Here is a 25,881-nt window from a genome sequence, read left to right as displayed (position 1 = left end):
CCGCTTCGTCGCACTACTGTTCCCAACTACCCAAGAAATCTAGCGCAACAAAAAAAAATAATTACGACAGTCTCAAATTTGAAAACCAAAGGGAAATACGGAAGCAACAAACAAAAACATTCATCCAGTTTAGTACATATAAATGAATAAATGGTGCTTGAACCTCCTCCATTGTTGCATTTATACAAGAACCATTAGAAAACGATTACGTTTTAAATTAAGGAAAAAGAGTCAAAAAATCTGTGCACTTCAAAATTCATTCATGCAGCTTCCCGATCAGGAAGCATGCAGCCGTCACTTCACCATCCACGACTGTTCAATAATCCAAGCCATCATCCATCTGAAGAGATCCGGAATTTTACATGTATTACAGCGACCTCTTGAATAGCTCGGTGACTCGTCAGAATATTAATAATATCTGAAACTCAGCAGGCATCGCTCGACACAGCCTACTCAAGCCATCCTCGACTTCTTGCACGTTACACCAGCACTACGTATCTCTCGTCTACACATGTCGATGGTACTCAGCCGTACCACACGTTGGACAAAGAGGAATGCCATTGGTCGAGAGCGTGCTACGATCTCCTGTTACATAGCGGGTGTTAGAGATGCGATCTCTGTGGAAGAATTTTATTATTTATGGGTAGTCATAGAAAATGATGCTGGAGCTTTTGTGCTTATGGGACGGAAAGAGTTCTCACACGAGAGTGTCGCTCATGGCCCCTGAATTGGAAAGTGTATTTTTACTTCCAGAGCGTAAGCTAAGGAAGTATTGTTATTACCTACAATACAGTACAGCGTCCGTCGGGCGACTAGCCACTTTTATATTTTCTCGACGTTTCATCAACCCTAGAAAAAATAGGTCTCTTTCTCTTTCTAGGAGTAATTTCATCTTCTGTCTTGGTGAGAAGAAAATGTGAGCATATGCTACTTCTCTTTAGAGATATGATTAGTAATTATGATTCTGTCGTCAAAACTTAATATAGCAACTATGGCTTCGGTAATTTGAATGTAGGTTTAGTATACGAAAGGACTTTGTTGTGATTTTTTCCCTCCAACTGAATATAAAACATTGCTAAGTTATCTGTTCGAAGAACCATGACTACAAACTGAAGGAGTCATATGTAACAACCACAAAATTTTCTGAAAACTGCATGAACATGTTTAAGAAGCCTTAAAACGTCAAAATCTATTTTGTAATCGTATAGAAAATTTTACTAAATTTCAATACTATTGTTAAACGTCAAATTTTAAATGTATGTAAAGTTATTCGTACATATAATATATATAACAGAATTTAATTTCAATTTTTGTATAGAAGACCATTTATATTTGTTAACTCTACAGATCTATAGACTGCAACAGTCTCAATCTGTATTTATATTGTAATAATAATAATAATATCATCTCTATAATGGGTAATAATGTTTTGCTAAACAACGAAATTACTCAGTTTTTAGAAGTGATGTAAATTTCTCGTAGAGATAAACATATACAACAAGTAAATAAATCTTAGGTGTACGCTGAACTTTCCAAAATATTGTAATAGGTAAAGTAAACTAAAAGTAAAAAAAAAATAAGTAACAATTATCTGTACCTAAACAAAAATAGCCGGTTATTTGGCGGCGGTTAAAATTTAACCTTGATTTAAAAGCCAATATTGAACTAAAACCAGCTGATGCCCCTTTCTAAGAAATTAATTTAAATAAGAACAAGTTTAGATCAGTCGAACAGATCTTGGAACCTATTTCAGAGGTTTGCTAACTGTCTAACAGCATTTTAATTACACACTAATAGATTAGCAAATACAAAAATCAACCTAATTTAATTGGTGCTAATTTTGACACTCAAAGACAATCATCGCTCCAAAATACTCTACGTTAAAAATAGACAAATCGCTTCGATTTAGACGTGTTTTGTAAAGAAATGGATACACTTCCACCTGCAAGTACCAAGTTCATGAATAAAAGTTCCATCACAAATTTATTGCTAGATCAGGTATCATCAATTATGTCCAATAACATTCAGCAATAACAAAAACAAACATCTGTAAGGTCAGTGATCTTTCTGATAAACTAGACTCGAGCTAAAAATATTTCACCTTTTTACAAATCCACCTAATATTTGCAAATAAAATATATCTAAATATACACAAAGCTCATTCCGCCACACCTTTCCGAGTTTACCGAATGATGTAACGCGCATAGAAAACACAAACAACGCCAGCTTTCAGACAAATCGGACACTTCTTGTAGAAGGTCAGTTTTTCGAACTTTAGGACACAGTGGCCGACATTTCGTCCTAAACTTTATTCGCAAGAAGAACCCACGCTCAGGGGAGGTCAAGCTCTTGCGTGGGTTCTTATTAACAAGGTAGCTATATCTTTCAGTCACTACACTATTAATTTAACGCCTCTAGAAAAATACCACGTCAAAAACGAGCCAGTTCAGATATGGTACATTCCCTGACAAATGGGGTAACAAGAGGAATTCTCGAGATACGGTCAATGTTATCTTCGCGATCATCTGATTTTGTGGTTGTGCTGGTTTTATGCCTCGAGATTTTATCGCAGTGTAACTAATTTTTGACGGGACAAAGTGGCTTTGGAGCGTCCCGACAATCCATGTGCATATTTTAACTAGTTTGACGGTTATGTCTATTGAATAATGGTGTGGTTGCGGCGGTCTGAGGTTTGGGTTTAATGGTGATAAGCGCCGTAATAAGCATTGTTCTCGGGAATTATTTCAAAGACATTAGTTGTAACACTCTAAGAACTGAATAAATATTTTAGAGAGCAACAGTAGTAAAAAATGTGAAACTATAAATGCGTCCTCAATCCAAATTTTCAGATACTTTTCGAACGTCAAAAATAAAAGATCTAATAGTAACTGCGAAATGATTGCAACACAGCACCTTGAATTCAATCTTTGTATTATTATAGGTAAACATATTTATTATCAGATTGCAGCTGAACAATGTGCTGTCTCCGACAGCGCTTTAACAAGTCTTCGTTAATTCATCTTTATTTATTTCCTGTAGAAGTAGTATATATTGTGTGTAAATATTTTGAGCTATAAAAATTTAAATGAGTATGAAAAGTTGGTAGCCATTATAAAAAAATTTGCGATTGTACATACACTGCGGTAAGTTTCCGTCAAGCTAATATTACAAGAAATATTTCAAAACTTCTACAAAAGTAAATTTTAATAAGAGGTCTAGTACCTGTTCATCACTGAATACACCTAATTTGCTATGTAGACAATGCAGCGCTTACTATGAAGATATTGACAAACACGAATAAACAACATTTAAATGTCAAATATTTTTGTATATAATCAAGAGTGTTTAACACAGTATATATTTTACACGTTTACTACATAAATTATAACAGTACGGCACCTAATTTACAATCCTTGTGGCGTAACTAGAGCACAGGTTATTAAAGGTAATCTCAGAATTAACTAGGACCATGTTTAATCGTCATCGCATCCTCCCATTACATGTCCGTACACAGCGAACTATAATTCAGTATTAGTCTACTTAACATAAAACATTTATTGTTGATATACCCACAGCCGTCCTATTATTCCTTTTTGACGTGTTTGCCATCATCGTTCGAACCGCAACCCTGCAATTTGGTACTTTTGTCACCCGGCTTGCTCAAATATTTTGACTACCCTTTGTCCCGTGCCTTTCCGTGTCAGTGCCTCGGCCCTCCTTTTCCTGTTTAAAAGCAAAAAGTCGCACCGAATGAAACCCGTGACAAGCCAACAACTATCAATCAGACAAAAATACAGCAGGTAATTTAAAGTAGAAGAACCCGAGTCCGTGTGTTTACAGATTCTAATCAAAACAAGGCGACCGCCTGGTCAGCCTCCAGCCGATCCGACACGAAAGTGCCGTCCATTCTTCACCAACAGCCCAAGAAGTGGAAGAGTCCACCTTCTCACAGCGCCGTTCTTGGTCTTTAGGCAGGCGGCATTAGTCCAAACACTACAAACCCGCTCAAGATTTAGTGAGGTCCCTTTGCCGACACGGCTGCTCCTTTATCAGGTGACACTTCTTGTACTAATGAATGTTTTCGTGGCCTTATTCACTTGTCCGACTCTATGTGGGTTTCGAGGACCACCGTTTGGACGAAGAAAGAGAGAACCGGACGGGCTGCACTGACCGGATAACACCTCAGAAATTCGATTCATTAGGAATGGGTGCGTAATCGGAATTCTTTGGATAGGACAGACGGAATTCCTCAAGTGGTTTCGGATACTGAGGGAAATGCACTTTCACGGGACTAACGAAGTTTAAACAACCTGACGCTTTGCGAAAAGTTGGGAAATTTTGTGCACGCTATATCAGGCTGTACACTTGAGATGAATTTTTGAGTGGTGTTTTATGGTTTCAAAGTTATCAACGTTTAATAAAATCGTCAGGCAGGCAATACAAAGCTAAACAAAACAGGAAACCCTGCATTTTTGTATTTTATGAGCTAAAAAAACGTAATCTGTGTGCACTGAATATATCCATTTGGTGTGTTTTGAAATTGTCTCTGCACTGATAACTGATTTTCTTGAAGGATGTTGGCAGGAACGAATTACGGATGTCACTATAATCATATTTCTAGGCATAATAAATAATCTATCATTTTCCCCGCCGGACGCTGGATTACACCTGCTACATGTTCATGTGCCGAACTTTTGATTCCTTAGGCTTTCCACTGAGAAATTATTTTAGCAATATTGCAGTAGTTCTAAAAACAAATTAAAAGCTGTGTCAAGATTGTCCTGCAGTAGTGGACGGCCAAATATTTATCACCATAATATTTATTGCAAATATGAAACGTAGATTTTTCCAGCAGTACCTAATAATAGTGAGTCAGTTTAAACATTCAACATCCGTCCAAAAATGTGTCACGTTAAACTAGCAAGATCGCTTGTATCGAAATTAAACAATTCGTGTTTCTCCCAAAGTATAAAAATCCCCTTTCTCGAACCGGAGGTAAATAACAGATAAATCTTATCAGAATCAACAAATCCGTCTAATAAAACAGCTCATTTTTCACGATTCTGTCAATAATACTTCATAATATGACATAATTTACGACTCTCCTGTTTGCGAAACATTAAAAACTTTACACCGGGATCTGAGCCGCTTTGAATAGTTAATAGACGGTGGCAAATTCCACTCGTGAAATTCTCGTTGTGACAATATCCCTATACGAAATTATATTTAGCGTGACAATATTTACGACTACCGGCGACACTACCTACCTCAACAGGCCTTCACCTAAACTTTTGTAATCATACAAGAATAACACAAGCAGAACGACTATTCAAAGAGGTTCGGAGAAAGTGACGATAAATAAACGATTACAATTGGCGCTAATTTAACACGACTTGGACAATTTAGCACTGTATCAAACGACAGATTCCGAAATGTTGTTGGGTGCTGTTTTGCTGTATACATGAATAGCTAATGATGGCGGGTTGGGCGCGATTCGAGTATGACGTCTGGACGGAAATATTTCTTCAAAATCGAGGTTTATTGATGCATCCAAGGTAGGTTACTAATCCGGTGGATAGCAATGAACCTTGCTTGTAATACCTTAACAAATGGGAACTGCGTTTATCTCGTTTCCTCTCGCGGGGTTTGTTGTTTCGGGTATTTTAAGCTTTAATTTGTTCTCATTTAATTTTTTTCTTTCTTTAACCTGCTAGTTCGTAATATTGCGCTAAATTCACTTTAATCGTTTTTTGTTCCAGTTTTTGTTTCGTGCATTTTGTTCTCAGTTTTTTTCTTCTTCGGAAACTATATATTTTTAATTTTTATAGTTTAACTTTTATGCCAATATTACATCGAATGTTAAAATAAATACTGTAAATAATTTTTCTCAGTGCAAACATCTAGATAAGTTCAATACTTATTTTGCAAAATTGTAATCATCTATTACGCTATAATTTTAGATGTCATGGACGAACAATACATATTTATTAACCACCAAACCAGTTGTAAGGTCACAAATGAGCACGACAAAAAGCAACGGACCTAAGGTGGATTCTTTAAAAGTACCAGACGAGTAGTGACTGTATGCAAATGCTTATTTTTCAATGTCACTTATGTTAGTTGTGAATTAACATTTTGATGTTCATGTTGTCCAAATAACCATGTCCGAAAAAAATTAAATAAAAAAAAGGAAGCTCTATGTGTAAATAACTTCAAGAACCATGTTTTACGATGTTAGTAGTTTACTGGAGAAATCGCAAAATCCACATTATCCGCTTTTATATTATCTCTAAAATTGTTACAAAAAACAATTACGATCCTACTCAGGCATACTACGCATTTATGACTGTTGCAATATCTTTTAAAATGTAACTGTAACAAAATAATTCCGCAAACAGCAAAACAAAATAATTCCGCAAAAACAGTAGATATATATCGTTTATCTTAATGCAATAATGTTTGTCAATATGAAAAGTATGTTATCGGAGTGATCAGAGGAGATTACTATAAATAGTACCTTTGAATGAGCGACCATTAATTTAATTTGATTTCAAGAAGAGTGTTACATAACTAACGAGTAATAATTCACCGGTGGCACCGCTTATGCAAATGCATCACCTCTAATACAATTACTGTCCCATTACAAAATAATTAATATTAATAAAGCAACCACAAACACAGAAAAATGTTATGTAACACAATCGCATTGTTCGGTTAATACGTCCTGTAAATATCGTATATGTTGTTTTTCAACTGGATGCTTTCAGTGAGACGCTAACTTTTAGTAACAACACATTTCTTTCTGGGTAGCTGCGCTTCATTAACACTTCGTAGATGTTAAGGCACCGAACAATGAAAGAGTTTTTCCGAAAACAACGGACTTTGTATGGTCTCGTAGGGTAGGTCAAATATTGTGAGAAACGCTTCTTATCTATGTTTTGTTGTTCGATTTTTCTTACATTGTTCTTGAAAACGTTCCATTTCATTCCACGAAACGATAAAAACGTACTTTTTACGGAAGCGGTAAGTAATTCACCAAACAAGCGAGCTTGAAACTTTCTGTTTACCTTCTTCATTACCTATTCAAAAGTTTTTTCATTTGCACTTTTGGTAGCGTTCTTGTCCTAAAAGCTCCCTTCAGTATTATTTTCTTTATCGGTCAACTTACTTTTTCCGTTTAATTGACACGTTTGTTTTTATTACTCGCGACGACAATAAAATTTTACGCCGCTTGTAAAGTAATGCATATAATAAACAATTAATCGGTGGATATATCTGACATTTACATTAGCCCCACACGTAATTCAATATTTACGATTTATTAATAGCATTATTACTAACAATTGCATTCGTAGATAAAAAATATGGTCGTTACCGACAATAAAATAATAAATACGATTGATTAAAAAACCGCGTAAATACCTACCTTCAAATGTCGTCAGTTCTATGAATTTTTTTATTTAATGTTTGGTTTTATCACTTCATAATAAAGATGAATCTGCAGAAAAACCGCGATAAATATTTAAAATTCTTTTTAACGATTTTTTACTATGGATTCTTACATAATTCTTGACGACAACGAAATAAACAGTTTATTTTAGTGAACGATTTCACGCACAGGACAAAACAAAAAGTTGTAAATCACAAAGGGTAGGCGCCAAAATTCCCACGCCAACCCACCTGATGCTATTAAGGGTGACACTGAAAAGCCACCCTCCATTAAAATAACACCGCATTTTGCCTTTTGATGTTGGAGGTAGATCGATTTATGAATGGGGCTTACGAAGGTGGATAGGAATCTCATAAACCTATTATTATCTTCAGCGTATAAAACACGTCCAGAAAGGTTTGAAATAATTTTCGAAAATATTGTTAACTTTTTGTGTGGTTGGAAAAATGTTACATCTGCTTGTATATTGTATTAGGAAAATCATGAATCTGTGGTTTGTAGCTACGTCAATTGGTTCCAACTTACATGCATGTTTATTTTTCATTTGCATGAATAAAGTAATAATAAAAGAACTGGTATTGCGTTAAAAATATCACTCCTTGTTACGTCAACTAATTTTTCGATGTTTGAAATTTGCAGTTTGATTTTGTTAATTTGTATTTATTTAAAGTAAGAACGTAAAGGTGATAAATAAAAAGATAAGTTTTACTTCTGTCAATGTCATAAAAATATTTACGTATCATTTCAATATTTACATTTCCGTCGGCTATTTTTATGGATCTAATGTTATATCTTGTATTTTTAAGATGAAATTATTATATTTCGATATTTTGCTTATTATAATAATATAAATATTTGTTTAAATGTAAATATTTATATAAATTAACTACAAATTACACATAAAAGTCCTATGGATGTAAAATTTTATCTATTAAGTGTGATAGGAAAATCGTGAGCCCAATACAATGTCTTATCTAGTAATCGGCAAGTATAAAAAAACTACTAGTAAAGCACAATTTGAGCGTAATTTTTTAAGATGACGTCAACCAACTATCCCTGGAAGATACATACAAAAATTCAGTTAATGCTGTGTTCCTTAAAACGGTGTTATTATTTTTTTTTTTAATAAAATTTCGAGTCATAACTAACAAGTAAAGTTTGCTGAAATTTTATTTTCTAAGGGCAATCCTTGAAGCGAGATTTATACTTAAAAAATGAGTAATCGACTTTTTGAAGGTCATGAATAGACCAATTATATAGTTTTTTTATTATTCGATAAAATAATTATGTTACAATTATCTCTTGGCTGTTGCCTGGGAAAAAGTGCAGGTGGGCCAAAGGGGCCGACACTTTTTTCTCTGGTATCTAGCACCAAATTGAAAGATTGGTGTAAGAGGTGCAGTTCCTTTCTTTTCTGGAAAAACATCAGCTATTAACGACAACAAAAATGGTCTGTACAATGGTTCTGCAAAAAGTTGCTACAAGACTTCAAACTGAGGAGAAACTTCCAGGTATCACTGAATATTCGTTTGTAAGCTTATTTAAACCATTTATAACAAGCTGAACATCCGAAGCTACATACTCGCATTTATAGGATGCGAATAGGTATGAGAGTACCTACTCAGCACGTGGACATCGAAACCTAATCGGAATAAACCGGTAAAAAAATATGTTTTTCCGCTTGCGGTATTATTTCCCAACACTCATAAACCTGTAAAATTCACAAATTCGAGCCTCTTTTTATCTCCTGGCAAGATAACAATTGAGAAAATCAAACACACATGTCGATACGAAACGCAACCTTCGTCGCACACAACAATAACCGAATTCCAGCAGTTCCTCGAAGCAACCGTTCGTAAGACTCATCATCCGCATCCCTCGTCCCGATCGTCCCGTGTCCGGCCCTTCGCTCGCGCCGGGCGTCCCACAGCACCATGAGCGTCCCGAGCTCGCGTCCGTCCAGTGGCGTGCGTCGTCCGTGACGTCAGCGCATTCTTCGATTCGCGACGTTGCCGGGGCTCCGCCCGCCGGCCAATAGCTTTCCAGTCGGCGCGAAGATGGCCAGGTGGTCACCGAGTGGGAACCGCAGTCGGTGTTTCACCCATGACAAGTGCAAGATGAGGATGAGTGCTGATGGTGCGCGCTGCGGACGCCGGAGATGAGGTCCGCCACGGCGGCGCTGTTGCTGGGCCTGGTGCTGGGGCAGGTGGCGTACGGCTGCGGGCCGGGCAGGGGCGTGGGCCGACGGAGGGGCCCGAGGAAGCTCACCCCCTTGGTGTTCAAGCAGCACGTGCCCAATGTCCCGGAGAACCAGCTGACAGCGAGCGGACTCACGGAAGGGAGGATTGGCAGGAACGACTCGAGGTTCAAAGACCTGGTGCCCAACTACAACAAGGAGATCATCTTCAAGGATGAGGAAGGCACGGGGGCAGACAGGCTGATGACGCAGGTAATTGAGAGGCTTGGGGACTTTGTGGGTACTTGTGATACTTGAAGGATTAATATTTTGAGACAAGGTACAATTATTAGATGGTACCGTCAAGTTGATGGGTTCAAAATGTTTGTATTTGTAGCAAAAAAAGGCGAACATTCGCTACTCCAAGATCTTCGTGGATATGTATCAGATGTAATCTTGGGCAGACTTTACAAAGTGGTACCATAAGAATTTTAAAATTTCAAAATTTTGACTTTTGAAAATTCAAATTCCAAAGAGTTTAGAATTTTCAGGCCAGAATAATTTTGTGAAATTTTTACCTTTTCGTACGTTTATTTCACAAGTAATTGTTAGGCACTCATTTTTTTTCCTCGATTTCGTTTCAACAATTGAAGACTGTTTGGAGCAATGCTATTTTTAACTGTTCTGAAGAAATTTTGGTTACTAATTTTGCATAAAACTGTAAGAAATACAAGCTTGTCTTCAGAAAACAGTTTTTTCTCGTACATACATTTTTTGAAAATCATTACCTACAACGCAGTTTTATTCTACAACTAGAATTACATAAAGGGTGGGTAAAATTTGATTTAAACGCACATTTTTAAGTGATTCAAAGAATCGGTTTTGGAAAAAAAATCGTTTTAAAGGTGACCATAAAATAAGCAGTCATGGGTTTATAACATTTTCTGAACTCTAGGTACTGTTGTTTTTTTCTTTTTATAGATCCTGGCTTGTAAGTTTAGTCATGTCTGTACCTATAGAACTAAAAGTTTCTTAGGTCAAGCCACAAAAAATTGTTTTTGTATATGTAAGATAAGGAAAATTCTGGAAACTATTTTTTTTTCTAAATTGATTTATAGTAAAAACGTAAAACTTATATCGAAAAAATAGATCCCATTCTCTTAAAAGGAGACATTAATAAATTTAATCGTTGTGCTGAAATATTTACGTTCTAATATCTACTAAATTTTCTTAAGTGATTCGGTTGATCGTCTTTTTTAGTAAAATTTTCAGTTAAGTAAGGACAAGACAGCAACGTGGTGGAATTGTTATGTCTAATGATCTTCAAATATATAAGTGTTAATTTGAGATTTATTTTCAGTTTTTAAGAAAATTTTGAATGCGATTTATTTTTTGCAGATAGAATTCAAACTGACCCTACGTTTGTTACTTTGCCGTCGTCCTCCAAAAATTTATTACCTATTATTACATATAATGATAAAAAAATTTCAATTTGTATTTCCATTTGATACAATTTCTGAAAGTACACAGTTTTTAAGAAAATGTTCGAACGGGGTATTCAGAATTAATTCATAATTTTAGACTTTGGATGCATCTCCACACTTCGAATGATAAGAATGGAATACCATATTTTTGAAACTTTTACTTGTGTAAAGCAAAGTTTGCAAGTATTTTCTTAAGTGAAGTTTCAATTTTTTTTTTCACGTGCCAAAGAGGGTTGCCATCAACGGCATCTAAAGATGCCATAATAGCGTCGACAGTGTTTATATTGTTTATGAATTTATGAAATTTTGACCCAAAATTTTACCGAACCCCTGTGAATTTCATAAAATTATTTTCATAACAACGTTCTCCAGGTATAGTTAGATTTAAATCGTCGTTTTTTAACATGACAGTCGCATAATAAATTAATAAACATCGTTTTACCACTTATCTGCATCTTAAATATTGACTGAGACGTTTATCTAGTTTAAAATAATCACTTCAGTGCAAGTTTATGCATAAATGCGATAACTGACGAAAGTAAAACAATTGAATTAAACTTGGAAATTAAATTATCACCTTTATTGAAACAGTAAACATTAGTTAAACCTACGTACCTAAGTATGTACTCGTAAGCGAAAATAACTGGATTATTGTTGTGGACTGAAACTAAAAAAAAGAAAGTATATTCAATCGATAATCACTGGATTTGAAACAGAAATTTTATAAGCTTGCGTATTTCAAAAAATGTGTTTTTTTTTTAATGACCATTACAGCATCATCATCAGAGGAACTATGCGCAAACGGGTATGTGTGCGAAAATGTTTTCGTCGGTTGACTTTTTTTAATGTAGTAACTGTAAATGTTAATGTTAGTAGCAAGCAACAATAATTACCACAAGAATAAATTTAATCGTAACACGTTAACGCCCGCGGCATTTGTGTTCGCGTTTGTACACCGAGTGATCAAATAACACTTTTATCTGTAATAAATTTGGACTGAAGCATTGTAATCAATTATTGTTACTTTTACCTGGTGAAATATTTTGGCACTTAATCGGATTCAACTTCTTTTAGAATTAAAAAAATGTTCTTGTGCTAGCATTAATTCAATGTCCGACTAAGTTTGTGTAAAAGTGTAGCAATGGATGGAAAAATGGTGGAAACACAAAAGTACGAAGTATTGTAGTATGATTATATTTCTTTACAAAGATATCATTTTAAAAATTAGAAAGCAAAGATACGAAGATCGTTTCAGAAGAAGTACATAGATCTAGGTATTGTCAAGATTTTTTGTGAAACAAGTGTCACGAAAAACCGATCAGTACGATAACCTACAAATCGTTTTTTGAGTTGCCATTGATGATTAAAAACTTGTGTACTGAAGCTATTTTAGAAAGAGTGTGTTAATGTGGTTTTGAGTGTAGCCTTTTTCGTGTGGAAAATTATACAGTTTCCATAACACAAACAACGATGTGTCCGGTTAATGACACACATATTAAAACATGTTATTGCTTTTTCAGAACGATATCATTTTCATGTATACGTCTGGATTTATAGATATAGATAACATCCTCGGTGTCGAATTCAGCACTTTACTTATAGAGGTAACCGAATCACGCTTTCATTCATAGATAATGCTAATGAGAAAAGTGAGAAGAATATTGTGTATCTCGTCTCGCAGTTCGCTAATTTTCTTACTCATTGGTCTTTTCCAGACCAAATCTGCCTCAATAATAACAAGCGTGGGTTCTGTGGGCAAGTAACCCGACATGTTAATTTCCTAATTGCGTTAGTACTTATCGTTATGTTTTCTGTCTTCAGAGAAAATGGTCAGAAATTTTCCAACAGTTTTCCCAAACCGCAGCTTCAGTAAAAAGATCCGTAAAGTCCAGCATGTGTTACGTATTTGTACAGCGTGAGAAATATTCATATAAACATTAAACTGTTTGTTTGAAGAACAGTGTAAACCTGTCTCTGTCTCCAGACAAAAGATAATGGTATTTACACTTCGATATATCGAGATGAAAGAACCAAGGTTTATGAATTACAGCAGTTAATACGGTAAACACTCGTCTGAAAGCTCAGAAGTGACTCGAGCTTAATTGAAATGACACATTTCACCGAAATCCGGCATACCTAATTTCGCATTTTTGCGAGTCAGCACCACTCCAGCCAAAATAACCGATAAGGCGGCTTATCAGAAAACGTGACTTAGGTACGTCCGAGCCGAGTGTATTATTCTGAGCCGAGTTTTTTTTTTTTTTTAATGACGGCCTGCTTTTCTTGGGATGCTATAAACAGTTGTTTGTCTAATTAATTTTATTGCACGTTAAATACGTATAATAAAATTGTGAACCGCACCTTGTTAGGACTCTTTGTTTGCTCACCGGCCACACTAATTAAATTTTTCTTGACCGGAGAGTTTCGGCGTGAAATCGAGAGCAGAACGAAACCTTAAAAAGTGCGTGAGAACGAGCTCCAGATTCTTACAGAAACATGAGCTTTCGGAGCTTGGCTTGCGTAAATCCGAAAGACGGAAAGCGAATTACTCTCGCATTGGAAACTATAACCTTTGGTCTCTACAGGTTTTTAAGTCGAGTTCGAGAAACGGGCAATTGGGTCAAGGAGTGTACACTGAAAGTGTCTACTGAAGGCTCCTTTTGTTTTTTTTTTCGGGGAAATTCCCGTCATTTCCGTTGTATTTTTTTTTTAATGACAAAATCCTACAGTTTCCTGGATATGAAAAATCTTGGGTAAATATTAGGATCTTAATTAAGTTTAATACTTGTTCAAACGAGGTCATTATCGATAAGAGCGCAACACAGACTGGTACTTTTTTTTCTCGGGAATTCACATTTTCAAATTGTATTGATATAAGATGATTCACAGGAACAATTGAACTCTTCAAAGTTGGATTTGCTACACAATTTCAACGTTTTTGTTATAATCACACTAAATTTTGTTTCGTAATAGCATATTAAGTATAAGTAAGTAATTTCTGAATTTCTGATCGCTTTTCGACATCAGGTACATACATTTCAAACAATTGGAACGCTTTTGGTAATATGGTTTCTTATTGAAAAAAAGGTTTGTTTTTTTTAATAGAAAATTTTATATTTTTTTATACGCAACAGACATTTTTTTCATTCTCGGATATAATTTTTCCATAATAGATTCAGTCTCTAGTTTCTATATCGTTAAAATATAATTTGTTATCCCTTTTGTTCATAGTTTGGTCAGTGAATTTAGTAGATACTAGTACGAAAAGCTTAGCTGTAGTTTGCTAACAAAATTGACAGTTTTCACTTTTCTGTTGTTTCTGTTGCGAACTGAGGGTAAATATTTTTTGAGGCGCGTATCTGTATGGGCTGAAACCACAACAATAAATTTCGTTTCTTAATTTTTAAGAAATTCAAATTACGTCCCAAGGAAAAGGCATTTAAGTCAACCGAATGTTAACATAAAACTTGATACTTATTAGGTCATAAAATCATAAGTATATGTTTTATTAACGATTATGAGCAGATACATAATACATTTATGACAGCCCCGAACCAAGAACAAAAGAACAAAATTAGTGCATAAAACGCAGTATATAACAAAGTTTTCATTTTTAATTGTTTTCATGATGAAGTAATGAAATTTGTTTGCACCATACCTGAAAATAAAATTTTAATTGGAGAAATAAACTGAAGAAAAATGTTACACTAAAAATATTTGTCTTTCAAACAATGGAAATAATTCAAACCGTTATCGCTCTCGCTAATTCGTTTTATTATTAGTTTAAAGTTTACGGTGTGTTTGGAATTTTTTACCAAAGGCAAGACTTGCCTCCACGCCGAGGGATAAGTTAAATATGAACTGTTTTTTCTATTTGCTTTTCTTTATCCCCATCTATTTGTTTAAGACTAAACAGGTAAAAGACGCCCATACCATACCATTCTACGCCTTTGAAAGAATTTTCTCAACTCTCTTAATCACTAAAAGCGATGAATTATATCAAGGTTTTTTCCTACAATAAGTTTGATTAAATTCCACTATTATCGAATGAAGTTTTCGAGAACTAATCAAGAATTCCTCACCTGTAGGATTTATCGCCGCGGAAATTGTTGCAGATAAAATCATCTGAATTAATACTAATCATTGATGAGTAGACGTTTTCCCGGTGATAAAAACATTTATTAGGTACAATGAAGACAGGTTGCGTTGCCCAACATTATTCTTTTAGCGTTATTTATGTTACGGAGCTGGCCATAAATTCATTTGTGTCAAACTTACATGGAAGGTTATAAACCGAAAGGTTCATCATTCTTATTTATTGCACTCCCAATCATTATTTATGGGAACGGTGGGATGGGTTGAAACCAATGGAAAGAGTTCACCTCCTTCATGGAAAATTCGAAAATAGTGCGACAATTTTCGCCAAAAGTGCGTCCGCGGCGCGTGTTGAACTTAATTCACGATTAATTTGCACAAACCTGACGACGGTAATCTCATAATTAATTGCATCACTTCTGCATTACATAATTACACAGATATAATCCTCCGATACACTTGAATTAATTGCAGTCCGTTTTTCTTCCGTCAATTAACACGGCTTAAGCCTAATTGCATGCACCTCTTACAACTATTACCGTCAATTAAGCGTAAGTGCTGACACTCGCATTCGCTAACAAATAATATTGCTAATTAAACCTTTAAAGATGAAACGATCCGTGCAAAAACAGCGATGGAATCAATAAAAATTCTCAAAATAACTGATCAAGGAAATTTCTATATTTGTGTAAATGTGATTCATTGAAACAATAACTGCTTTGGTCAAGGAATGCCGACCTACCTCAACCTGTTGAGACGTGTGGAATGATATTGTCAAGGCTAGGATGATTTCCGATCTATCGATCGACGCTAAAAAAATGGTACGGACTTATTTAGACAGAACTTCCCTCGCAACTGAACCATGCACGATCGAACAAGATAAATCATGAAATTTGACTCTGCAGATTTTATTTTTTATAACATGCATAAAGTTCTTTTTCTTACTGCATTATTGGCTATAATACCAAATACAAAAAATTGGTCCAAAGTTGTTTCGACAGAACTTCCCTCGCTTCTGACGTACAATGAAACATATCCACCATTTTCAAGTTGAGTTTTTTTCTTTACACAATTTTGTGATGACGTCATTAACATTTAAGACGTCATTTAAGAACACGTATATATCAACTTCGATTGGTGCAGTCTAATACTAAAAATAACTGTATTGTATTTCCAAAATTTTTTGGGAAAATGGGGTGATTCAGATTTAATCAATAAAATAAATTGTCTGATTCATTAATTTTTTTGACCCACCTGTTTAAGGAAATCTAAAAAATATGAATGCAATGACAGAACTAAAAACTCATCATATGTATTTTGCACAATTTACCATGCTTACAATAACTTTAAAACGTCCGCAAGATTTCAAAGTATTCAGTTTTGCAATTCTTGATTTATTCAAAATAATAATAATGCTTTTTTTTGAGTGACCCTGTATAAGCAAATCTAATAAATGAGGTTCTTATTTTGATCAACAGAAAATTGGTCGAAGGGTAGAAGTATAATTCGACAAATCCAGCTCTTTAAAAAAATTATACAATTTGATTTTACGATTTTCGTTTTGTGATAACCGCTGTAAAGTAAAAACCAGAGGCATCCCTTGTCCTTGAGCAGTAGATAATAGCAATCTGAAGCTCAAGTGTTTATTTATGTTTATACATCGAAAGAATGTCACGTAGAAGTAGTTTGATTTGAATGAGTTCGTGTTCTCAAAACAGGACTAAAATTATTAATTAAACCACAATCGAACAAAATGCTCTGAATATTATACTTCTTATTTGACCAATATTATATATATATAAAGATGTGAGTATTCTTCACATTTTCCAGAAAATGACTCGTTCTTAATTTGACCAATAAAAAATTTGTGATGACGTCATCAACATGGATAATTCTAGTCACAGCATAAAAGAAAAGTAGTGACAGCGTTATACCAATGCAAAAAAAAAAGGAAAGGGCCAAGTTCGGCATCGAACCACAATCGCAGTAGTGTAGGTCGTCGCTCTCTGTGTCACGGAGACGTTCAAACCGTGTTGGGAATAAAAGGTTATTATAACTTGCAAAATGTTTCGGCAAAAACTTGAACGTTTACCGAAAAAACTGAAAGTGGATTCGTACACTACACGTATGTGAGAATATTTTTGTGTAACATTCAATTTGTTGGTGGGAATGATTAGTCAAATTTTGGTTAGCATTTAACAATCTACATGATATTTCTAATATATGTACATACAAAATTTGACAACAATCGGTCCAGTAGTTTCAGAGATTACGTGTCTAATAAAAATAGATAAATACACACAGACAGACGGATCATGAAACGTCGAGAAAACATAAAAGTGGCCGTTCATCCGATGGACTCGATTACAATACTTCCTTCGCTTACGCTCGGGAAGTAAAAATTGGTCTAAAGTTATTTAGACAGAACATCCCTCGTCTTTGAAACACAGGCGAACAAATACGTCTTTTTCGAAAAATGAAAAAAAAAATTTATTATAATAAAAGTTAAAATAAAGATGTGTGGACCGTTAAAGCACAGATAAAGAGGCGTACTCTGGCTATGCGTATGTTTCAAGTGAGTTTTTCCAAATAAAATTTTGTGATAACGTCATCAACAGTAAGGACACGTATATCAATTTGAATAGGTGCAGTGTAATATTAATAATAATAAGAGTAGGTACTGTATATTCAGATTTTCATGAAAATGGGGTTAGTCATTAATCATTATGACCAGAATAAGTAATTCTAAAAATTACTAATGCACTGATAAACCGCAAGTGTAAATTCATAATATTTTGCGTATATTGGATTTATTTGGAAAAAATTTGATATGACGTCATCAATTTTTTGTGAGGGGATAAACGAATTCGGTTTTGCAGTTTCAAAGTTAAATCTGAGCAGGAGTGTGTTATATTATAATATTTAAATAACATTACTATTGTAAAATTTGGAAATGACGTCATCCCTTTGTTGGTGGGATGATTGAGCAAATTTTGGTGTGTGTTTTTCCATCAACATTCGTAACATACTCGTATCTACTTACATACAAAATTTGACAACAATTGATTCGGTAGTTTCGAAAATTTATCTATCTAATAAAAATCGGCACAAACGGTAGATAGACACAAACGGAACACCTATTTTCCCGTACTAAAAATTAGGTAGTTATCTACAGGAGGAACTGTAAAAACAACTGATTTTTTTAAGAGAAGCCATCAACATAAAGTAAAAATTCCGATAGATAATAATTTGTATTAAACCAAGCAAAACTTTTTTTCTTTTAAACGGTGGAGCACAAGAATTTTTACGTATCATTTTGAAGTACCTATTGCAATTTTCAGAACTTTCAAACCTCAGTTCTCCGCATGATCAGCAGTTCTCTAGATATCAACGTATTCGTTCCTGAAAAGTCGAAACTTTCTCTTTTTCCCAATCGCTCGCAACAGTGAAAACAAAAATAAAAAACGCATTTCGCTACAAGTGTCATAATTGTCGTTTTCGATTAAGTTAGTGAAATGTAAGAATGAGTGTTCGTTTCCACACACCTGAGTCATTATTTTACAGTTAAGTCAATACCTGCACTGATGTCAGAGTCTTAGGTATCAAGTTTTCCCATTGACTTTAGAATTTTATATACTAAGAAACGATTTTTATGGGAATTCCGTCAGATTTCCGAGAAACTTCAAGCTCCAGCCGCAATCACGGCATTCGCCGTCTAGAAAATATGATATCTCGGTCGGTTGGTACGTACATACCTTTCATTAGCATATGACAAGAGCCCTATTGTATTAAAAGTGTATTGGCGATTCGAGAAAATTATTTTCATGTTGCTAAACAATACAGGCTATTGTTATGGAGCCATGCATCAGTACACAATAAAATAATAAATAATAATATGTGGCTAGTTCACGAAGAAATTAACAAGTTGTATAAGGAAAGAAGAAACTTTTTCGGTTCTCTGATTGTGAAGGTATGCGAAAATCTATTAAATCCTCACCTGTTCGGGTTGTAAAAGCTCGATCCTTATTAGTTAAAGCTTTATCTGAAGTGAAGAATGTGTATTAAGCACGTTAACTGGTTACAGCATCAAGTTAATGGTTACACTTACGCTGCTTCATATATCAATTACATGCCGTATTAAAAGTGGCTTATAAATTTAACTTTGAAAAGCGCAAGAATTCCAAAACAAACTTGCACCGAATAAAAATACACTGTAAAATTTGATTGGTTTTGTAAATCGACCAATAACTGTAAAATTGTTATGTCAGCAGAAAAATTACCAAACCACATTAGCCGTAATGCCGTCAAAGGATGAAGAATTCATTCGCACAGACGGAGTTTCGCAAAAGGCACCTGTCGGACCTGGGGGCGATTTGACAGCGTTCGGTATATACATAGGTATCTGCACAAAGATGATAGATAATGATGTTATAATTAATTGAATTACACTTTGATAAACTTTGAAACAATCAAAACAACTTTAACTTTTACGAACCAAGAGCCCTCAACTAAAGACAAGCCAGGTACAAGTTAATTTTAATTATTGTCAGTACCTAGTCACATAAACAGTTATTAGAAATGTGTGATGCTTTATCTAACAGCTTTTTACAACGTCAGTTGTTACAACAACGAATTATCGTAACGCTTAAAGTTTGGTAAAAATTCTTGTGTACTTACGTTTGGCTCTATATTTTACAGTTACTGTAATTAAAGAAGATCTTGCCTAAATAAAAATCACCGGTTCTGGTTGGGATAAAACAGTATGAAATTTAGTTATAATAGGTACAAAATAAATACTGAAATTCAGCAAACTTAAAAATTGAAAATGCAATAAAACAAAGCTTTCTTTAATATTTTGGAGCATAATATGCTGAACCGCGAGAATTTGGATTCAATTCGTATTAAGATATTAGTGTCACTTTTATATTCTTGGCGTTATCGCATATCATTTCTCATATGAGAATATACAGATTTTTATTCAGAAATTAAGAAGGTATTTTAAGTTATTGCAAAATTTGTTTATTCATTTTCTAAAATATGATTAATATTATCTCTTTCTTGTTTTTTTCTTGTGCAATATTACAATAGGTACCTATACCTCAAAAGCTGCATATAATGTATTTCATTAATATTATTCATTACTTATTCATATCATCTAGAAAGCTGCTGACGACATCTAAAATACATAAAATAACTCGAATGAACAATAGACCCTAAAATACCGTTGCTTGAGCTGCAGTAATGTATTTTTCAGAAGAAGAAAGGTTGTAGTACAAAAAATGTACTGTTTCAATTTTTTACATTATCTCCGAAAAGAATTCATCTAACTTGTCTGCGAACACAGCAACGTACTGATTATTGTTAGATATATTGTACTGTCAAATATCAAAATATGTACCTACTTCAATTTTTTTTAAGTCGATATTTTCAAATTAATTACTATTGTTGACATTTTTGGTTAAATTAATTGAAACTTTATAGAACGTAAAAAATCTTTATATAGTAGTTTATTTAACGAGTGTTGAAAAGTGAGCGCAGCGAACATTAATGCGACACGAGAGCGAAGCTCGAGTGTTGCATGGAAGTGGGTTACGCTATGCTCGTTGTCATACGAATAAAATACACCATTTTTAGTGTTGCCCTATTATAAAATTAATAATTTAAAATAAATATTTACGGAAAAAAACTAACGAAAATTATGTTGGCATCCGTCGATTAATAAATGTTATACTTACCTTATTTTAATTATTATTAATAAAATTGTTTGTAAAGTCGATTACTTGAGTAAATTATAGCATTAAACATTATTAAGTATTCTGAAATCATTCATACCATTTTGATATTTAATAGTGAGATTAGGACAGCCAACATAGTGTCATAAAATTCCCTAACTTCCTAAGAATTTATCAGAACTTTTCTTAAATTTTCTCTAACAAATTTGTACACAAAACGTGTTGTTTACATGTGTTTTTATGGATAGCAATTTATTCTGGAGATATACCTACTAATTTTTAGTATTTTAAGCATTTAGCAGTTTTAACTTTCCAACACCCGTGAAGTAGGTATACGTAAAAGAAAAAAATTGCATGCTGTCATCAATAATGTCTGGAAAATGAATCTAGATACATATCTGTAATACAGATTTTTATAAATATAAATAAATAAATAAATGAAAAAATGTAGCAGTACTGTCAATCTAAAAAAAAATAATCCCCTCAAAACCTGACTTATTCGTATCCGAAAGCAGCGTCCGATTCCCAGTAACTAGAATTTCTTGTTTGCCAAGAAAAATACCACAGCGAGATGTGAGACGACAATATTGACGGAGACATAAAACAGAGTTGTCAGAGACGAATATTAAACAGTTTACAGGCAGGCATTGTACTCTGGTTCACACCTTTTAAATTACTTTTAATCATCTGACAGTCAACAAAAAAGGGTACACACTCACGAGTCGAGCATCTAAAACAAACCGGGTGATATCAGGGCAAACAGATAGATACAATTTGACGCCAACAAGATGAAAGCTCACGGTTGCATGAACAAGTCCCATCCGATCAACGATGGTAACCTAATCCAGAGATCGGACAAGAGGTGACTCCGGTGTCAACGCGGTTCGGACACACATCGATGATTTGGCCCATTTAATCCATCAATGGGTCTACCAACAAGATGCTGGGTAGATGGTTCGCTTTCTTGTTTTTCACATTAATGAGCAAAGAGCTTCGCGTCACTGCCAAATACCAGAGGCAATTTGGCTTGGCGTTACCTAAAAGCGTTACTTAAGAGACCGCAGAACTAAACAAAGTAGAAGAAGTGTGACATTGGGAATATTTTTCAATTTTATCTCTATTCTATTGTGCTGTCAAATCCATCAGCGGAGCTGGAAATATTGACGTATTTCGCGAGGACATCACAATATCTGTGTTAGATTGTACACATATTGTCAAAATTATCTGATTGGACCGTAAATACACAGCCAATAAACCCCAAACACCTAATCTCCAGTGACTCTACAAGTAGATAAGCCCACTATCAAGAATCTGTCAAAAGCCTATTATCTAATAACAATATTAGACTGATTGGTAGCACCGTGTTGCGGTAGCCAAATGGTATAAAACGATAATCCGTGGATTCCAGACAGCATTATAAAAGGGAACGCGCTAAGAAGTATTAGTCCTGACCCGTAGACCCCCTCGAGGACTAGGTCTCGCTAAAGAAAATGCAGCATTATATAACCGCTGCAAGTTTTATTGTATTTCAGCAATTAAAAGCCACAATTGAAATGTAAACACTCGACGCATCTTCATGTCAATATTACAATGTCAGATATTATGACGAGTGGTGTGTTTAGTCATCTCCCGATATCTTGCATAACGTTCAGTTCCTTGTTGAGCACAGTCGAATGAAAAAATTGTTTATCTTGGATCATTATGGCCAATAAATCAATTGCGGTATTTGCAAACCCTACTTCTGGATTTGCGTATGTGTAAAACGCAAGGTATTTATTAATAAGACGCTGTTTGCATGAAGGTGTTAACAAAACAATTGCTGGATAATAAACACATGTGCTTGATGGGTGTCGCTCTAAATTATCGCAGATACCTACATTGTTTCGTACGCTGAGTGCAGTCTTTCCCATGTCCCATAAAACTAGCGCCACGCAATTTTGTTGAGATTGGAGTGTTGGAACGGGCGATCTTTTCACGGACGATAACGGCTCTAATCAGTTTAATTGGAGATACGAAGGTAGCAGAGGGCACTGCCTGGATTTGTAGCTCCACCGTAATAAAAAAGTTGATGGCATTTCTAACAAAACTGCAATCTTATGATTTCATGTTTCACAAAAAACGATGAAATTAGAGCAGTTGTTAATTGACCCTGCATGAAAATGTCATTTTGCCAGATTTTTAATCAATGTTACCAGCATTAATAGGTATACATATTTCCAAAATGTATGGTAAAAGGTATTGTGCATGCGGTAATTATCTAAATTAACACAAATCAATTAAAACATACCGGGTGTAGGTAGAACCGTTTTTTGAACATTGTAGTTTTCGATGTAAAAACAGAAATTTGCAAATATTGGTTTCGCTAATTGTTTTATCTGTATCTAAATCATTATTTATTCTTTTTGTAACACCTTCTGATCTTGAAATAAATTGTGATAAAATTCTACTAGCCATGACATGTAGGTATCAGTCAAATAATACTTAGTACCTATACTTAGGTATTGTTTTATTAGGATTAAAAGTGGTGTTTTTTTGGCGAGCAAAATCTTGAATTTGCGAGGCGTAGGGTAGCGGAGCCGAGCGAATGCAAAATTTTGCGAGTGCCTCCAGATGTGGCCGAAAAGGCACAAATAGTGATTGCAGATTTACCTCCGATCAAATCGCGTGAAATCAATGAGTTTGCCTACAAGCGCTTCGTGAGATGGTGTAAGGAAAAAAACATTGAAATCTAGTCGGAGAGCGTTTTGCTGGTGTATTTCGCCGATTTGGCAAAAACAATGAAATCATCCACACTATGGTCGCAATATTCGATGGTAAAGACGAGTTCAAATATAAAAAATGGCATAGATATAGAAACATTTTCAAAACTAAGAGCGTTTTTGAAGAAACAAGCGGAAGGTTACAAGTCAAAGAAACCAAGAGTTTTAACAAATGACCAAATAGAAGATTTTTTGAACCATGCTCCAGATGAAAAATATTTATTTACGAAAGTAAGTTTACAACTTAAATTAATGAAATGATTGCACTTTATAAGTTGTCCTTCATCAGGTCGTTGTAATCTTCGGAGTGAGTGGCCGCATGCCGTTGTCAAGAATTGACGGAATTAAGAATAGACAATATTGAAAATATTAAATCAGGTTTAATTGTAGCTCTTCGACCAAATAATTTTCATGAACGTCGATTTTTCGTTAAATACCTAAATGGAAAGTGTCAACGACAAGTAGTTGGGATTCACAAGATTAGCGATGTTCTACGAGAAGTAGCTAAATTTTTAAAATTGGAAAATCCCAATGAATGGACATTGCTTACGTCGCACGTCTGCCACTTTTCATGTAGATGCTGGAGGTGACATTATATCTCTCAAAAGACACGGAGGGTGGAAATCGAATGGTGTAGCGGAAGGGTACATAGAGGACTCGGTGAAACACAAGGAAGATGTGGCGCGAAGCATTTTTCGGTTAGATGAAGCGGGTACGAGTGGTGGAGTGATTCCCCAAAAACCACCAAACAGCAATGAAGTAAATATAATCAAAGACGTAACTGACAATGAAATAGCAGCAACACTGACAAACCTTGTTAACACTGCTATTACAAGGGATAATAGTGACGGCAAATCGTTAATCAAATTCTCTGAAAGTTGTTCTAATTTTACATTTAATATCAATTTTAAGTGTTTAATTATTAATAAAATTATAAAGTATTAAAGACAACATTATTAATATTTTCAAAATTGACAAAAAAATATAGTTTGAGATTAATTATTATTTGGTTTTAATCCAAGCACTTTTAAATCTTAGGATTAAAAGTGAATGTTACCTTAGTAACGCAAGTTTTTTTCCTAATTACGAAAACGTCTACTTTTAGTGTTGAAACTGTCATTAAAAGTGTCATGTTTTAAGACGGCTGAAGAAAAAATTCATTACTTTGACATTTTGGCTATTTAGTTTAAATTCATTATTATGATTTTGGGTTCAAAACAAATTCTAAAGGATGCTTCATTTGCAACTACAACCGTTACACCAACTTGGATAAATTTGTTCAAACACAAGAACAGTTTCAATTTTTTTGTACACTAGCACCAGGATTATTCCGTTGGCACCTGCAGAATTTATTTGTACAAACTTGCGTTTCTAGCTGTTGTAAAATGCTGTTGATTGTTGATATAGTCCTGAAATTTGTTGGTTTCGGTAAAGTATTGCAAAAGTTCTTGAAATTTCCCGTACTGACGTAGTAGGTACTATTTTACCCAATTAACTGTGTAAGAACGAAACGCTTAAAATTCAGTATTTAGTGACAAATTAATGAACTGATGTCGACGAATTGTCACATTTCGTAGAACTATTTTATCACTAATCGCAAATTCTTTTTTTCTTTTTATTTCAATACCATAAGGTGTTACAAAATAAATAAAAACGGATTTAGATAGAGGTTTTTATTGTCTACACTTTTTGTAGGTATTTAATGTTTTGCTCCAAAATAATTAGGGGAGCAAATATTTTCAAGTTTCTATTTTTACGTGTAAAATTCCATGTTTCAAAAACGACATTACATACTCGTGGTATGTACCTATCTGTCGCTGCCATTTTATTTTCCGTTTTCATATTGTTGCACAAAAACATTTTTTATGGTCCGTTAGAAAAATTTGGTCAATCTGTGTATGAAGATTCTGCAGGATTAATAGAGAAAGTCTACAACATTGTCAACATACACATGAAAGTCGCTCGTATGAATGGCGGTAATAAGAGGGAAAATAAAGGAACTTGACACATAATAAATAATATAAGAGAAATGCGGTATGTACACTTCAGAAATAGAAAAGTTGAACTTACACTTTTCTATGGTGAAAAATAAAACAAGTTTTGCAATAATGAAGTACTTAATTACATTTTTCGTCGGTTTTTCAATTAGTCTGGTCCTACTCATTGTTATTTTGATCCCCACGTT

General features: G+C 34.4%; 1 protein-coding gene across 1 annotated transcript in view; it reads left to right on the top strand.

The window, feature by feature from the left end:
• The first annotated feature begins 8,752 nt into the window (after nt 1–8,752).
• The window catches only part of LOC135139730 (tiggy-winkle hedgehog protein), a 33,053-nt gene continuing 15,924 nt past the window's right edge, over nt 8,753–25,881 (top strand). The window contains exon 1 of the mRNA XM_064070052.1: nt 8,753–9,899. Coding sequence (XP_063926122.1) covers nt 9,609–9,899 — 291 coding nt within the window. The 5' untranslated portion in view covers nt 8,753–9,608. The remainder of the gene's footprint in view (nt 9,900–25,881) is intronic.

Source organism: Zophobas morio, unplaced genomic scaffold (assembly GCF_036711695.1).
Source record: "Zophobas morio isolate AGI-343-1 ecotype UQ-CSIRO unplaced genomic scaffold, CSIRO_AGI_Zmor_V1 ptg000033l, whole genome shotgun sequence".
Lineage (NCBI taxonomy): Eukaryota > Metazoa > Arthropoda > Insecta > Coleoptera > Tenebrionidae > Zophobas > Zophobas morio.
The sequence above is the reverse complement of the archived record's forward strand: the minus strand, read 5'-3'. Positions and strand labels throughout refer to the sequence as shown.